Genomic DNA, 16,033 nt, shown 5'->3' with positions numbered 1-16,033 from the left:
CTATCTAAAAGCTTTTCAGTCCCCACTGGTTAGTCTCTTTACTTATCTCTTTATCCCCCTCCCACTCTTGCTGTCTGTTTCTAGATATGGATGGAAGGAGGAGACAGATGGAAGACTAAGAGGGAGAAAAGGGAACAGAACTGTATTAAAATACACACATTTCAGAAAACTCAAAAAAACACTGGGACCTTAAAAAAGTGAGACACACACACAGAAACTGTAGGGGATGACTGGAGGGAGAAGTTCAGAGTTTACTCACAGGTCTGAATTAAGACACAGACAGGGAAAAAAGCACACACACATGCTATGCTTCAGTATGGAGCGAGGTAAGCTAATGTGAATGAGACTTAATGAGGTGGTAGACAGATGGTGGTAGAATAAGAAAGAAAGTCAGGACTACAGAGAAACTGATTTAGGGACTGAGATGAAGGACTTGGAATGATCGGCATGTGTGTTACGTTAAGCCACAAAGCAGAGTTTCCTACATCTTCACTGTTCTTTATTTTAGCTTCATTTCCCAATGTATGAATGGGGTCGTAATGGGCCATTCTGGGGTGTTTCCACTCCCTGGGGTATCAGGGCTTAGGACTTGCTTCTTGTACCTATGGAAGAGATATATCTGAGGCCAAGCTGGACTAACTGAGCAGGGAGATGAGGGAGCCTGGGAGGTGAAATGAGAACTTAAGCTGCAGCAGAAAAGAATATGGACATATTGGCTTCCTGACTCCCAGAGAATACTTCAGGATAAAGTATAGGCTCTATTCATGAAGAGCTCTATTCATGGAAGAAAAGAGTAAGTGAAGATCTCAGCATCTCTCCTCAGAGTATTAAGGAGACTTTAAACCTAAAACACCCAGGAGGTTCCAGCTTAGAATAGGATCTGATTCTCATGCTGATGACTTGCATGGTCTCCACAGAAGCAAAACTTAAACCCTAGTTGGTACCAACATCTAACAGGCCAGCAACAGAAGGAGAAAGAGAGAGCTCTTTCTCTCTCAGGAAACAAAGACAACATTGGGGGGTTTTGTGCTTTATGGCAGGGATTTTAATGAGTGCTATTTCCTTTCCCCCAAACCCCAACATATAAATATTTGTTTATGGGTCAACAGCCATATGAATACACTCAGCTAGATTATGGTAGGAGCTGTGATGTTTTCAAGCTCCATGTATGGATATAGGAAGCAAAATCGCTTTGCTAATTACACAGGATAGAGGGAGACGGAGTACAGTAGAAACGTGGAATAGGGTAGAAGGTCCCACTGACAGTTCTCAGGAGGAAGAGAAGGAAATATAAAGCAAAACAACTCCCAGGGTGACGCTACTAAGAACACTTTGGCCAAACCTCTACCCTTCCTCTTCTCTCCCCACAACTCACATACAAGAGGTGGGGGAGGGAGTGGCATATCTCCAAAAACAGATCTTTCCTGCCACCCACAGCACAAGAGACATGACTGTACCTCCAGAGCTTGCTTGAATCAGAGCGGAGGGGGCTCTGGCACCGAGTGGTGACTCACCTGTGAGATCATGTGATTATTCAAGGGTGGCTGCTGCTGAGGCGTGGGTGGGAGAGCAGGAAGTTGCTGTTGCGGCTGCTGCTGCTGGGCAGTACAAGGGAGAAGGCCCCGGACAGACTGGGATGAGGTGACCTGGCTGCACACTTCTGGGGCACCTAGCGCCATACCTAAGGCAAAGAGGAGACCCAGCAAGAGTTGTAAGCACAAGCCATGAACATACCCTCCCCTGGGGGAGGGGAGAGGGCTTTCCTCTTTCCTTGCTGTTTTCCTTGTCATCCCTCTTCTGTCCACTCCCCCACTGTCTTGGGCAGATCCATGCATAAGCACAGATGCATTTCAACAGTCCTGCTGACGGGCGTCCTCATCTTAGCAGGTTTCTACTCCCCGGGGACAGTAACCACCTTGACTGTCAATGTTTGGTTCTGGAAATAAACAAAATGTGAAGCTGCTGAGGTACCTTCCCTGGAGTGCGTAGAATCTATCCATCATGATTAGACAGCTGAAAACATGAATGTTTGCTTCCTGGGAAAATATAGATTCCTAGTCCCTTAAGAAACTTGTCTTCTCTTTGATTTCTTCTCAACTTGCAGCATCTCATAAAAGTTGCTGAAGGCAACCTTCAAGCACATGCCTGTGCACACAGCCCCACACACGTTCATCCAACTATCTTCCTCATTTCCAGGCTCTCCAAGTCATGTATGCATTTACACAAAATACTTTTATTGAATATCTACTATGTGCAGGCATTGTATGATGAACTGAGGACACAAAGGTAAAGGGAACGCAGTCCTTGCCCTTGAGCAGCACAGGATCTTCCGACAGGAGATGGACATCCACACAACGATTACATTTGGTAAGGGATGCATCAGTGATATGAATAAAGTTGTATGAAAGCAAAGATGAGGAAGCATAACTCTTGGGAGGATTAGAGGGAAGAATTTAAAGAGGACGTGGCAGGAGTGATGGGTTTGAAGGATGAATAGAAGGCCTGTCAGACCAAGAGGAGACAAAGCTAATGCCATATTCAAAAAATGGTTGGGAACTCCCCTGGTGGCCCAGCGGTTAAGAATCCACCTTCCAATGCAGGGGACGTGGGTTCAATCCCTGGTTGGGGAACTAAGATCCCACATGCCGCGGGGCAACTAAACCCATGTGCCGCAACTACTGAGCCCATGCACCACAACTAGAGAGGCCGTGTGCCACAACTACAGAGCCCATGTGCTCTGGAGCCCGTGCACCAGAACTAGAGAGAAGCCCGCACACCAGAACTAGAGAGAAGCCCGCATGCCACAACGAAAGATCCTGTATGCCGCAGCTAAGACCTGACATGCAGCCAAAAATAATAAATAAATAAATATATAAATAAATAAAAAGAAATGGTTGGAGGGTCAGAGGAGGATGGACATCTGGAAATGAGACTGAGATGGCAAACTGGAGTCAGGAAGTTATGCTACACTAAGTAATTTGGATTTTATTATGCAGGGAATGCAGAAACATGAATATTTTTAAGAGAGGACTGACATGGTTAGATCCATGTTTTAGATCGGTAAACTGGCTCTAAAAAGGGCTGAGGATAGGGAATTCCCTGGCGGTCCAGTGGTTAGGACTCCACGCTTTCACTGCTAAGGGCCCAGGTTCAATCCCTGGTCAGGGAACTAAGATCCCTGCAAGCCGCACAGTGTGCCCTGCCCCCCACCCCGAAAAAAAAAAGGGCTGAGGATAAAGCAGGGAAACCGGCATGGATAAAGGCAGAGGCAGTGGGGTTAGAAAGGAGGTAACGGAGAAGGGCAACAGAAACCTAACAGAGGCAAAATCTTTACCACTACTGATGTCTTTTGAGGACAAGACCTACAGAACTTCTAGGATGAAAGTCAAGCAATTCATCAGAGGCAGAAGGATGGTGAAATAGAGGCTCGCTGGGTAAAAAGAACTAAATACTCCTCTGCTAAGAGCACAGCAGAAATATATGGAGAAGGTTACACAGTAGCTCAGGAGAGCTGAAGGGTGGTTACCAGGCTGGCACGTGGAACATATGCTCCTTCTCAGGGACTGGGCTCCAGAGAAGCAACTGCAGCAGTGTCTCTTAAAGTTCTCTTAAAGTTCTGGCTGCTACCAGTTAATTACAGTATTACAAACTCTAAGGTTCCCTCTGCTCTACAAACCCTCTTTATAAACTCAGGGGCCACAGAATGAAAGCAGCCATCATCCTTATTTTAGTACATAACCTGAACCTGGGTTGATAGGGATGTCCCACCTCGGTCAGAAATCAGATAAAATAACCTAATCCCAATCTGTTTTTTTTCTATTAGGAAAGATGGTTTGAAAGAAAATCAGAGAAGGGACTCAAAAGGACAATGGATCCAAGAAATCAAATTTCCCGTCATCTGGCTGTGTTAGTGTTTTGTTAAAAGGAAATATCAGTGATGTTTTGCAGAAGATAAGCAAGAAATGATGGAAGGAGAGAAGCTGTGTTACCTGGCCTGGAGATCCTTCCTGCACTGCCACCTTTACTGCTCCCGATGCTGTCACCCCGGGTGAGGATAGAGATTCCACTGAAGCTGCTGGCTTTGGTGACAGGGGGCCGCATGCTCCGGACAGAGCCATCAGAGTCCGTGCTGCTCCAAGGCCGTGGCTCCAGGGATTTGAGTTCGCTGTCTGTGCTGCTCTGGCGGCTGCTTGAGGTGCGGCTCAGCCCCTCACGGTTCCCCCTGCATGCAGAGATTGCAGTTGTCAGAGCACCCCTCACCTACCACTTCAGCAGAAGGGCTACGAGAGAGTTCATTTCTATTCTCTCAGTGACAAAGGAGGGGTGAGGGTTGGGGGAGGATGGACACTAACTTCTTGTTAGTTGGCTGGCCAACCAAGACTTGATGGGAGCAGACACAACAAGATCCAGTACAGTAACAAAGAGCACAGAGGCAAATCTGGAAGACAGTGAACTGGCAACTAATTCAATACATCAGACCAGAGGTGGATGGGAAACCACGTACATGATGCTGAGATTGGCTGTGGTCTCTTCCCCTGGCCCTTCAGGGATCCCACACATGCAGTAAATAGTGGGGAGCAGAGGGGTACCAGTTCCTTCTGAGAGTTCTTAAAACAAAAGGACTCCTAGAAGTTACTATTGCTGGAAGGCTGGAGTAGCCAATGACATGGATAAATCCTATAATAGGTCTTCCATATAACACATATCTGAGCCAGCAGAGGTGCTGCTTACAGTCACTTTTTCAGGATTGGGAAGAAGAGTATAATGGACTAAAGGGGCACTCAGTCTGATAAAGAGCTCGGTCTAAGAGTCTGGAATCAACCCAACCTGTTTTGTGGAAGTTTTGTGTTAGTATCTGAGAACAATTGGTTCCAGGGTCTCTAAAGGCTGACATCCTCAGCAAGATCAAGCAAACATCCCCTTAGGAGTCAGGATGGCAAAGAGCAGGGGGCTGACTGTGCCTAGTTGCTTCCATATTAATAACCCTATTGCCCTAGGCAAGGCACAAGGCTATTGAGAAAAGTGATTCATCCTCGCTTACTTTACTCTGGAAACATCAGGGTTATCCTGATGCTAAAATCACTGTTTGTGATTCTAAACAGCTGTACTCCTCAAGATATATGAGGCTAGCCTGAAAACCCTAAGTCTTGTTGAACTCTTACTGCTTCTTAATCAATAAGCAACCAAGAACCAGGAATTTTCCTTTCAGATCCCCCACCTCCAACAACTAATGACCTAAGAAAACCAAATGACAATTATAAAGATTTTGGTATGTATACTGGGGAGCAACTGAGCAACAATCATAGTAGCTTGGGTTCCCTCCTTTCCACCACCATCCCACCCAAAGCAAATAGAAAACCCTATCCCAACCCCGGTAGCTTCCAAGACATTAGGCTCAGAGTTATTCTACTAAAGAAAGGTATTTTTCTTAAGGGACTAATGTTAAAGAAAATACCTTCCTTGATTAGAATATCTATTCCAAAGGTACTGTAGGGAAAATGGGCAAAATATACGCTAGGATCACTATTTTAGTTTTTAGCCAATCACGGTGGGCTAAGAACACACTGTCATAGCTGGTTAGGGACATGCTAATTCTCTGAATCCCAAGTAGATGTATATATAATCTCATTCTTCTCTCTGTATAGTTAGAATAGAGAACTGGAAAATACTTTACCCCTTTCTCTTGGGGATGTCAAAAGTAGAATGGGAAACAAGAAATAAGTATAAATCAGGGACTCTCCAGTTGTAGAACCGACCTGAAGTGAGAGCCAATAGCTCAAGTTTACTGAGCGGACTCAATAAAGATGTGTGGGTTTGTGTGATATGGGGATACAGCAGTAGCAATGAATGAGGCTGCTCATTAGACATTAGAACTTGAATTTTGCAAGACAAGCCCTAATGGCCTTTTATACCTAAATCAAACACTATACTTCTATTAGGACAATTCTGCCATTTATTTTCTTCTTCTACCAGGGATAGACAGGGAATGAGTCAACTTTAAACCAAACACTCTGGGAAACTTGAGCCAAAGTACTGATCCAATTCCCCGAAGACAGTAATGGCCAAATGCTCAAATGTGGATTGCCTGATGATCCTGTGACTTACCTGGGTTAGTACACTACACCCCTGAGAATTAGAGAATCTGAGTCTGGGCTAGGAAGAGAGATCAGTTCTCTTTCTCTTGCTCTACAACTAAACCTAATCTCTAGTTATGGTTTTGTACTTCACTAAAAATAAGGCAGTTAGGGAAAGTTTACCAGATTTAATTCTGAGCAGTGGATTGGGTTGTGTTATGGAGGTGAAGGACAGAGGACATTCACACTTCACAGTCCTATGAAATCAGGAGCTGACTTTGTTTCTACAAGTGAATTTAGTGCTGGTGAAAAGTTCTGTTTATTGGGTCTGGGGTAGAGAGGCCTGTGGAAGAGGTGACAATAAATATCAGTAAGCCTCGGTGTGGCTTATTTATCAGTGGAGTAGAATCTTCCAAAGAATAGGGAAGTTGCCATAGTTACTGCCAATGTGGATGATGGAATCTGGTGTTATGAGCGTTTGTTTCACACACCTGGGAAGAAAGGTTTAAAGCAGTTAGAGAAGATCTGCTTCTAATCATTTGAGTTCTGGACTAGTACCCAGATAGAGGAAGAATTTACCCCCTTAAGAGTCAATGGAGCTGCAGTTTAGATGACCTAGATCTTTAATCAAAACTCAGTATGGAAAGCAGCCACTTAAAAGGAGGTCTGGATAGGAGAGGACTGCGCCTGCTCACTAGATCCTTCAAGCTATTGTCTGCACAGTTTGATGTAGTTTGATGCTCCATGGCACTAATAAGGCCGTCATTCTCAGCAGTGAATTAATTAGGGGTGATGTTTGTAGGGAGCTGGTGTAGTGTGGTGAAAAGAACACGGGACAAAGAGTCAGTCTCAGTTTTGCCATTAATAGCCACGTAAACTTGGGTTAGCTACTTAATCTCTCTGCTTTTGTTTTCTTACATGTAAACCAGCTTACCAAATCAGGATACTGAGAGAATTCAATCAGATACAGTATACTTCGGCAACCATAAAGCACTGTGCATTGTCACATGCAGGAGTTAATTTAAAACTTCTGTTTACTATAGGTATTCTGGGATGTTTATGGAATATGATTGTTTTTTTTAAGGGGGAACTCCACTATCTATCTCGACCACCACCAACAATGCAGAGCCCTTCTGCCTGGGCTTTCAGATGGACCTCAGGGCAGCCTGCTCCAGGAAAAAGAGTTCAGAGATGTGGAAAGGGAGATAAATCCTCCATCCCAAGAAGGGGAAATCTTGCTATCCCAATTTCCACATGATTTAACTAGCTTTAGAAAGGACAACAGGGAAAGGACTACTAAAGTACTGGAAATGAGAGCTCTAACTAATATGTGTTAGTCAGCTCCTACCAAGCTTAGGACTGAAAAAGAGATAAACCCTTTGAAAAGGGTGAGACCTGAATCCTAGTATTAAATACTCAGGTTTTCTGTACTCTATAGTTTTTCTATTGGTAACACGGAAAGAATATACTTAAAATGAGTTAGTGCCAGGATGCGGTCCTAAAATGCTTCTCTCACCACTGCCTTGTGTAATTGTCTGGGGTGGGACTGAGAGACTGAGAGGAAAGGGTGATTCTCATGACTGCTTTGTGGAAAATGGAGAATATGAGGCACTGGAGAGGTTAGTACAGCAGTCTTCACCAACATTAAGAATAAACCATGGACAATCATATAAAAGACATGCTCTAAGTCCATTCTAAGGCAGACAAGTTCTTTCTGAGATCATCTTACGCATTACATTGTCCCAAAGAGAAAACTACATAGACAGAGGTGTTTGTATGTTTTTTTATATGGATGTGTGTATTATTCTTTCTTAAGGATACAAAACATTCCCTATGCTGGGTCAGGGATAAACTCTTCACATCTTTCCATAGATTCGGAAAAGGTAGCCAGAAGACACCCGTTCTTTTACCTCAATATATATATATGTTGAAATCCTCCAGAAATGCCCAATTCCAGCAAACTTCTGGGATAGAGCAGTACCTATCCTAGACATACTTATTTGGTCCCCTTCACCATCTATCCAGGACTTACAATGAAATCAGCAACAATAAAAATAAAGTCATTGAGCAATAGCCATTTTTTTTCTAATGGGGAAAAATATCCAATGTTGCAAATACCACAAATTGACTTATTCCACAAGCAGCCATGCATGGAGCAAACTCACTCCGCTGAAAAGATTAGAGCAAAACAAAATAAAATTAAAAAAACAAAACAAAACAAAAAAACAGGAGAGATATAGACCAAACAGAGGTACCTAAAAATTTGCCTTCTCTTGTGAGAGCTAGAAGAAAAGGCTTCTTTGGAGAGTCTGTTGGTTAACATCAAAGAAAAGCATCATTACAGGATTATATTAACCTCACTGACAAAGCTCAATGAGAAGCAGGGAACATGCTAAGTGGTACTAACCTGATGTCATTTAGATATCCGTTCTGGCCAGTCTAGGTGAAGGGGAGAAAACGGAAAATAACTTATAAGAAAACAGCATGGCATAACCAAAAAGTGTGTCCATGATGCTATGAATACCCAAGGTCCTCAAACCAAGCTCAACCCCAACAGGGAGAGAGGGAACAGCGACAGGATGACCCACACCCACACACCCAGTCTGACTTCTCACCTTTAATGGAAGAGAGCATTTGGCATTTTTAGCCTTCCCACAGAGTGTTTAAAAGAGGTCAATAAAGGTAGGAGTATGGAAAGGAGAAAGGAAAGTATTAACCTAACTATTATTTCTTTTTTAGCTCTAAATTTATTCTCTCTAGAGGTAAGCTGAGCATAATAATTGGTGTGCTTGGTCCTAAAGAGTGTATTCAAAGGAAGGGAAACGGGACACAAGAGAAAGAAATTTAGTTTTTTTTGGAAATCATCCTCAATGACTATCCCACTTCTGTCCTCTACACTGGCCAAAATGAAAGACATTCTGACCTGAGACCCAAGGGGAGTAAGAAATTGGGGAAGCAGGTACTTTTCAGAGCCTAGAAAAAATGAGAAAATTAAAAGCCTGAAACATTCCTTTTGGGGATCAATTTCCTGACAAGGCCATTGAGCTGCTGAGTGAAGTGAGCATTATGGTGGACTCCTGAGCCTTAGAAAAAGGTAACAAGAGTATTCAGCTGCTGAGCACAGGGGGCTCCATGCAGAGCAGAGCCTATGTGGGGCAGCTTTCCCAATATACAGCTCAGGCTCCAGAGAAGGCTGCAGCAGCAGCATTTCCATCCAAACACCCTTCTTGCCACTCCCCTTTTATTTGGACCGCTCTTCCTCCCCTCTCCTGCAACCTACAACTCCACCCTTAAGCAGTTCCCTTTGACTGGCCAGGTTCTTTCCTCTCCACATGAGAATCTTTGGCATATAGTGGGCTTTGGCCATTTTTCCTTGTCTAGACCTTTTGAGATTCCTGATACCTCTACCACAGCAAGGGTTAGGGAGTGCTGAAATGAAAGTGATAAATCCATAAGGACTTAACAAAGAATACATACATTAGTAGAGGCTTGAGAGACTAGATATCAGAGAAAAAAGGAGAGAAGAGCTAACTTTGACTTTGTTATGGTTGTAGATAGATATATTCCAGTGTTGTTCATAACAAGCACTAATATCCTATTAAAAGTTGCTTGTGCTTTCAGAATGGCTTTGCTAATGGCTGGCACGGTGGGAAAGTCATTTTCCATGTGTCAGTGAAGCAGAGGAGCATATCACAGATAGCTATGCTATGATGTCACTGGAACTTCTTAATCTAAAGAGCCCAGAGCAGAGCAAGCTATTAAGAGGTGGTTTACTTTAGGGGTTAAGAGCGTGGACTCTGGAGCCAGACTGCCTGAATTCAAATACCAGCTCTTTCACTAACTAGTGGTGTGATTTTAGGTTACTTAACCTCTCCATGCCTCAGTCCCTCATTTATAAAATGAGGAAAATAATGTAACCTATCTCACAGGCCTAGTGTGAGGATTAAATAAATTAATGTGCACAAAGCGCTAAGAACAGGGTCTAAAAGATAAAAAGCACTATATAAGTGTTTGCTATTAACATCCACCATCCTGCCCTGTCCACAGTTTAGGGTCATCACCAGCCTTAGTCATGTACAAATGACCTCTCTCCTCTCATTCCACTCAACTGATTTGCAGATAAAGTTAGAAAACCGTCTTTGGGCTATAGCTGGATAATTTGGAGGATGGATTTTTCTGACTCAGAATGGAAGACTACAAAACATAAGATAAGAAGATTCCTTCTCCTTGGACTTTGGGCCAGAAGGTTTGTTGTGTATCTGTCCACAGTGAGGCTCCTTGGAACACTTGGGTCTCCTGAGACAATGGAACAAGTTCACAGAGGAGTTCAGTTTTCTAGAAGTTAGAGACAATATTTTTCTGAACTAGGTGATGATGAGAAGATATATATATTTTTGTCCTGATGAGGGAGGGGAGAGTGGGGAAATGGGAGGAGAGTAGTGTCTATCTAAGTATATTGATTAGAACTGGCCATCTTTTGATGACAAAGGGAGGCTGGCTCTTCTTCCTCTGTTTGCTACTTTGACTCTAAGATAGTGCTGCTATCTGGATCATACATTTTCCGGAGATTTGTTTCTCTCTTGACCTTCCTGAGTTTCTCCTATACTTCTGTTCAGTCTGGTAGGCAAAGGCCACCAGATACAGGGGTACCAAGTATATCTGATATGGCCCACAATTCTTAAGAATAAAGTTGCCTATAATAATCCATGTTGCCTTTTGGCCCACGGAGCAGTCCTACTCTAAGAAACAAGGTAAGAAATATAGGAAGGAAGAGACTTCCTATTCAGGTCGAGACTGTAGGGAATAGTGAGTGGTACCCTCTGTGCATGTGGAATGTGGAGCTCAGAGAATGGATGCCACATCTGTGCTCTGATAATCACCAACATAGCCTAAAAATGAGCCTGGCCAAACAAGATGAATGTATAGGCTGTGTGGACACTAAGTCTTCCACTTAGAAGCAAAGATGCCTAAAATGGACAGCGGAAGTGAACGAGGGTAAGCAGGAGGGCTTGACGGGCAAGATTCAGGGCCCTTCCATAAGCCCTGCCAAAACCATTTCTATTGTCAGTCTAATCATATCTACCAAATTCAGCCACTCCATTTGTTCTCTTTATATGCCACATGCATTAAAAATAGTAAGAATAAAAATCTGCAGCTTCCTAATAAGCCACATTTAATTTTAGAGATCAAATATGGGACTGGCTGATGTTGGTTAAAAACAAAAGCAGAAAAAAACAACAAAGCATTTATGGAGGTTTCATTCCATTCACAGTTCCAAAGATTAAGAGCTAAAAGCTAGGGGCTGACAACTCTCAGAAGCTACACTTACCTCTCGGGCAAATATTCTCTCTCGGACCCTTTGATATTCCTCCTCTCTCTCTTCTATTGACTTGCTCCTCCTTCCATCCTGCAATGGAACTCTGATCTAGATCGATGAGCAGAATTAAGCTAGTTAAGTTCTCCTCGTACTGCAAGCTCACTGCACACCAGCAAGGAAGAGAAACCGGGAGAGTTTACAGTTGCCATCAAAAAAATGGAAAAAAAAAAAAGAAATAAAATTTCCAGTGTTGGACAGGTTTCACTGGGTACATCTGACCATGCAGTTTGGGAGATCAGGTTTTCTGGATGGTTGGGGCCTCTCCATCTCCCCACCCCCCCAACCAACCAGAGTATCAAGAACAATAACTTTTTATAAGGATTGGGTTGCTTCCTTGTGTAATCAGGTACTCTCCAATCAGTAAGGATGAAGAGAATAGCCCAGGGAATAAACAACATTGCTTTGGAGGGAAAGCAAGGGATAGGAGGAAGCTAGAGAGGGAGAAGAAACAGGTATTTAGCAGAGCTAAATTTAGAAGAGTTTTTACAGAACTAGCACCTGACATTATCCCTTTTTTAGTCACTAACGCCATGGCCTGTAGAACCAAGTCACACACAGCTCAGCAAAGAGGGCCTTGGAAGTGAAATCCCAAGGGCGAAGCTAAACTCAGAGCTTAAGCATTTTTCCTCATCTTAACTATAGCTACTGGAGGGAGGGAAAGAGAGAGAGCTTACAGAAATAGAGAAGAAAGAGAACAGAGCAACACAAAGAAGAAAAGAGAAAGAAAAGGAGAAGAGAACAGAAAGAAGGATGGACAGAGAAAGGACCAGACAAATGAGATACGGTAGAGATAGGGGAAAGGTAGAACGACAGAAAGGGATAAGAAGTAAATGGAGGACAGAGAACCTTACACTCTCTGAAAAATGCAGTGAGGTGACTAGAGGGGATGGCTGGCCAGACCACCACTTCTGGCTAGCCTACGACCCAACTCTCCACCACTGTCTTTTCCTCTCTTAGCCTGTGAGTTGTGAGCACTGTCCTGGGTAGGATGTTATAGAGTGTCCTTTTCCATACTGCTCTTTAAGGCAAGGTGCTCTGAGGGAGATAAGTCATTAAATGCATGTCATCAGGTTATAAAAGATTCTGACCTTCCATCCAGAGGCTTTCAAAGTTTCAGATGAAGCAACCAAGGAGACTGCTCCTCTAGGCTGATCTTCCTGGACTTCACCACTCTCCAGAGGAAAGCATAACTTCAGGAGTATCAACTTTTCACTAGATGTAGTTCTCACTAGCCTAAATAACCTAAATTCTGCTAAACATCCTTTTACAAATCCCATTCCAAGAAGACATAGGACCTCGAGGTGCTTTACTGTCCTTAGCCCCTAGCACTGGTAAACCAATGGCAGAACAGGAAGAGCATTGGGCTTTGAGGTCAGGCAGAATCTAAGCTCTGCTACCTCTGAGTAATGTCACTTAAGGCAAGTAACTTAACATCTCCTAGCTCAGTTTTCTTATATTTAAAGTGGGGCTAATAACCCCCATCTGGACTGGGTTGTGTGGAGGATTAAAAGAGATAATGCATATAATGTGTTTAGAACAGAGGCTAGTTCAGGGAAAACACTCAATAAAATAGCAGTTACTGTATTTATTATTAATATTACTGACAGACAGTGCATAGAGCCTATCCTATTATGGATCAAGCCTGAAGCTGAGAGATGAAAAGTTCACAATAGGGAGAGTTTCCGTTCCACCCCAATATGCCTCTAGGCCTGAATAATTCCTGATCCACAGAAAAAGGGTTTTGGGAAAATGGAGAGAAGGGCATCAGGATGGAAAGGCTCTTTCTTGTTTTTTAAATTTTATTTGTCTTTTTGTATGTTTCATTGTTTTCAATCTGACCCAGCATGTTTGTCCACGATAGATAATGGCACTTTTCTCAAAAGGACTCCCTCAAATACTCAAGTAGCAAGCAGGAAAAGTCCTGGTCTCAAGACCATACAATATCCAGAGAAAACTAATTTTGACTCTAGAGGTAAGATATTATTATAGTTATTATTAATTAGCAAGACTAATTATTGGCTTTACCCAACCATATTCTTTAAACCTTAATCCTGGTTCTCTACCTAACCTCCTTTGGAGGCTAAGCAGAAGCAGGCTGGATCTTAACCCCATGAAGCTAGGAAAACTAACCCCCAAACATCACTATCTGAAGGATGGGCTAGAAACCAGGGCAAAAGCCAGGCCCATAAATGAAGGGATGGGGCAGACTTTTCACTTCTTATTCCCACAGGAGTGGATCAAAAACCTGCCTGAGGTTCCCAGCATCAAAAGCCAAATTAACTCACTCACCTTGGTGGAAGAAATTGGGAAAAGAATAAGGAGTTTGCAGAAAGGGATCAGAAACACCTTTACAAGTGGGTAAATTAGATAACAATTTTGCAAGTTCAAGGCTAGCCCTGAGATAGGAAGAGTGGAACTGGGATAAAGTAGCTTTGGGTGGTTCCCAAAGAAATCCAGAACTATTAAAGAAAAAAAGAAGGGAGCCATCAGCTGAATCAGGGCTGAAGCAGGGAGGGACCTTGCTTTGTCCCAAAATGAAGTGGAGTTAGAAGTCAGTGGCAGAACCAGGGAGTTCCAGGCCAAATGAGAAAACCCAGCAAACCTCAGCACCATGTCTCTCTGGGGCTAAGAGGGTGGCATTTAGCTCAACAAGTGCAGTTAGTCTTCAACATTAAGCCAAAGCCAACTCAGTATAGCTCAACACTTTTTTCCACACTGAGATATTACGAGTTTTCTCCATCCCACAAAAATTCTTCTCCCCTCCCAGTTTCTCTTACTGCAATCTCTCTGTATAGACCCAACCCTTTCCATTCTTCACCTGGTTATCATCTCGGTCCATACTGGCATCATCTCTCTTGAGAATGAATCTCTGCTGAAATTCTGTATTCTTCTCATCTTTTATATGTTCTGAGAATCTCTGTTCAGGGCTGGGATTGGGAGAGAAATGTGGAAGGAAGGGAAGAAAGACTCTTGTCAGGAAGCAGACCTCCTAGTATAGTTCTCTTAAATTCTACAACTCCCACCCAGGGGATTTCTGAAGTCAGGGATCCAAAAAGTCACATGAAAGTTTTAAAGAAATCCTCTGGGACTGTTCTTTATACATCTATAACTTATCTTCTTCCAAAATTTTACCTGTCCTATCACTAAAGGTGAAGAGAGGCCAGAGCCAGTCTTCACAAAACACTAGTGCCTCTAGCATCTATTTCCAAGACCTCACAAAGAGTAGAAATTGATAATATAACCCACCCTCCCTCCACTGTCCCCTCTCCAGAAAGAGAAATCTTGATCCTACACCTTCCTCTTCCATCCCAGAGGCTATCCCAGGAAAGTCTTCCCAATCTGTGGTTTCCTCCCTTACATTCTTGTGTTACTGGTTTTGTTGATGATGACAGCTTTTCCAGTTTGGTCAACATTGTGGTCCATCCCAAAATAGGCAGCTACCCGATGTAATAGCATCCGGTGATATGAGGTCATCTGAGGGAACTTCTTGAACTGGTTGCTGCAGGGAAACCCAGGGGGAAAAAGTGAAATAAGGACAAGTAACAGCAATAACAGCCAATTGTAATTTTTCTTACAAGTGTTGAAAGTGGGGAATTTCTTAGGAGAAAGAGACATTATTATAAGGAAGATATTTACTTGATGGTAACCAAAAAGGTTCTCTCAACTTTATCTACAGTATTTTGTAGATCCCTCTGACCCACTATCCTCATTAAGACTACTCCTTATGCAATAAGCCCTAGGTCTCACCCACCTAGATGATATTCTACAAAGAAAAAAGGGAAAAACTTAAGAATAGTGAAATATGGGATAAGGGCTAGCTGCTAAATTTTTTTCAACTCAAGTCTAAGCAATAACTTAAAAACTTCATTTAGTTTCCACACATACACTTTTTGATCCATTCTGATTACTTCTCCCCAACTCCTTTTGGTTCCCAGTGAGTTATTACTTCCAAATTCAGACTTTTAAGGGAACAATGAAAGAGGGATATCCTAAAATTTTACCTGAATTTCTTTCCAGTACCCCTCCCACCTCTAATGTGTATTTCATTCAAGTAACTTACTTGTTGTCATTAATAAAGTCCAGAATCTCCTGTTCTAATTTTAGCAGCATCATTCTGTCCCTGTTTAAAAAAGATTAAAACAAAACAAAACAAAAGGCAGCCCTCCCATAGACATTGAAAGCAAGGATTGAAAACACAGCCTGCTCACTATACAAGCTGAAGGGAGGGACAGATCCAAACCCCGAGAGTGGATCAAAAATGCAAAGGCTGCTGAGCCTCACTGCCCTGTCTTATGTTACTTTAAAAAAGAAAAACAATCAAGCCTCCTAATAATGTACTTTATTTTCCTTGTCAGAAACCTAATTCTGTTGCCAGTCATATTCCTATAAACACATACTTTATACTTATAAATCTAATCATTGTTCTATACTCCATCTGGTTATTTATAGAATTTTTAAACAAGTATGATTTAGCTTTGGTACAAATCAATTATTTTTTCTTCTGTGCTTTTTAATTGTATTCTCAAGCCTTCATATTTCTTTGTCTGCATTCTTCTTCCAAATAATTTTTCTCAACTCTTCT

At 42.6% G+C, this 16,033-nt stretch overlaps 1 protein-coding gene across 20 annotated transcripts in view; it reads right to left on the bottom strand.

The window, feature by feature from the left end:
• The window catches only part of R3HDM2 (R3H domain containing 2), a 150,999-nt gene that overhangs the window by 19,939 nt on the left and 115,027 nt on the right, over positions 1 to 16,033 (bottom strand). For 11 of the 20 annotated variants that reach the window (XM_032647134.1, XM_032647132.1, XM_032647137.1 and 8 more), the window contains 7 exons: positions 15,512 to 15,571; positions 14,810 to 14,950; positions 14,270 to 14,378; positions 11,404 to 11,499; positions 8,482 to 8,513; positions 3,990 to 4,222; positions 1,515 to 1,681 (listed from right to left, as the gene is read on the bottom strand). In XM_032647134.1, coding sequence (XP_032503025.1) covers positions 1,515 to 1,681; positions 3,990 to 4,222; positions 8,482 to 8,513; positions 11,404 to 11,499; positions 14,270 to 14,378; positions 14,810 to 14,950; positions 15,512 to 15,571 — 838 coding nt within the window. The remainder of the gene's footprint in view (positions 1 to 1,514; positions 1,682 to 3,989; positions 4,223 to 8,481; positions 8,514 to 11,403; positions 11,500 to 14,269; positions 14,379 to 14,809; positions 14,951 to 15,511; positions 15,572 to 16,033) is intronic. The other 9 variants (XM_032647143.1, XM_032647149.1, XM_032647146.1 and 6 more) reach the window with 3 other exon arrangements.

Source organism: Phocoena sinus, chromosome 10 (assembly GCF_008692025.1).
Source record: "Phocoena sinus isolate mPhoSin1 chromosome 10, mPhoSin1.pri, whole genome shotgun sequence".
NCBI lineage: Eukaryota > Metazoa > Chordata > Mammalia > Artiodactyla > Phocoenidae > Phocoena > Phocoena sinus.
Note: the sequence above shows the minus strand (reverse complement) of the source record. Positions and strands in the feature narration are given on the sequence as shown.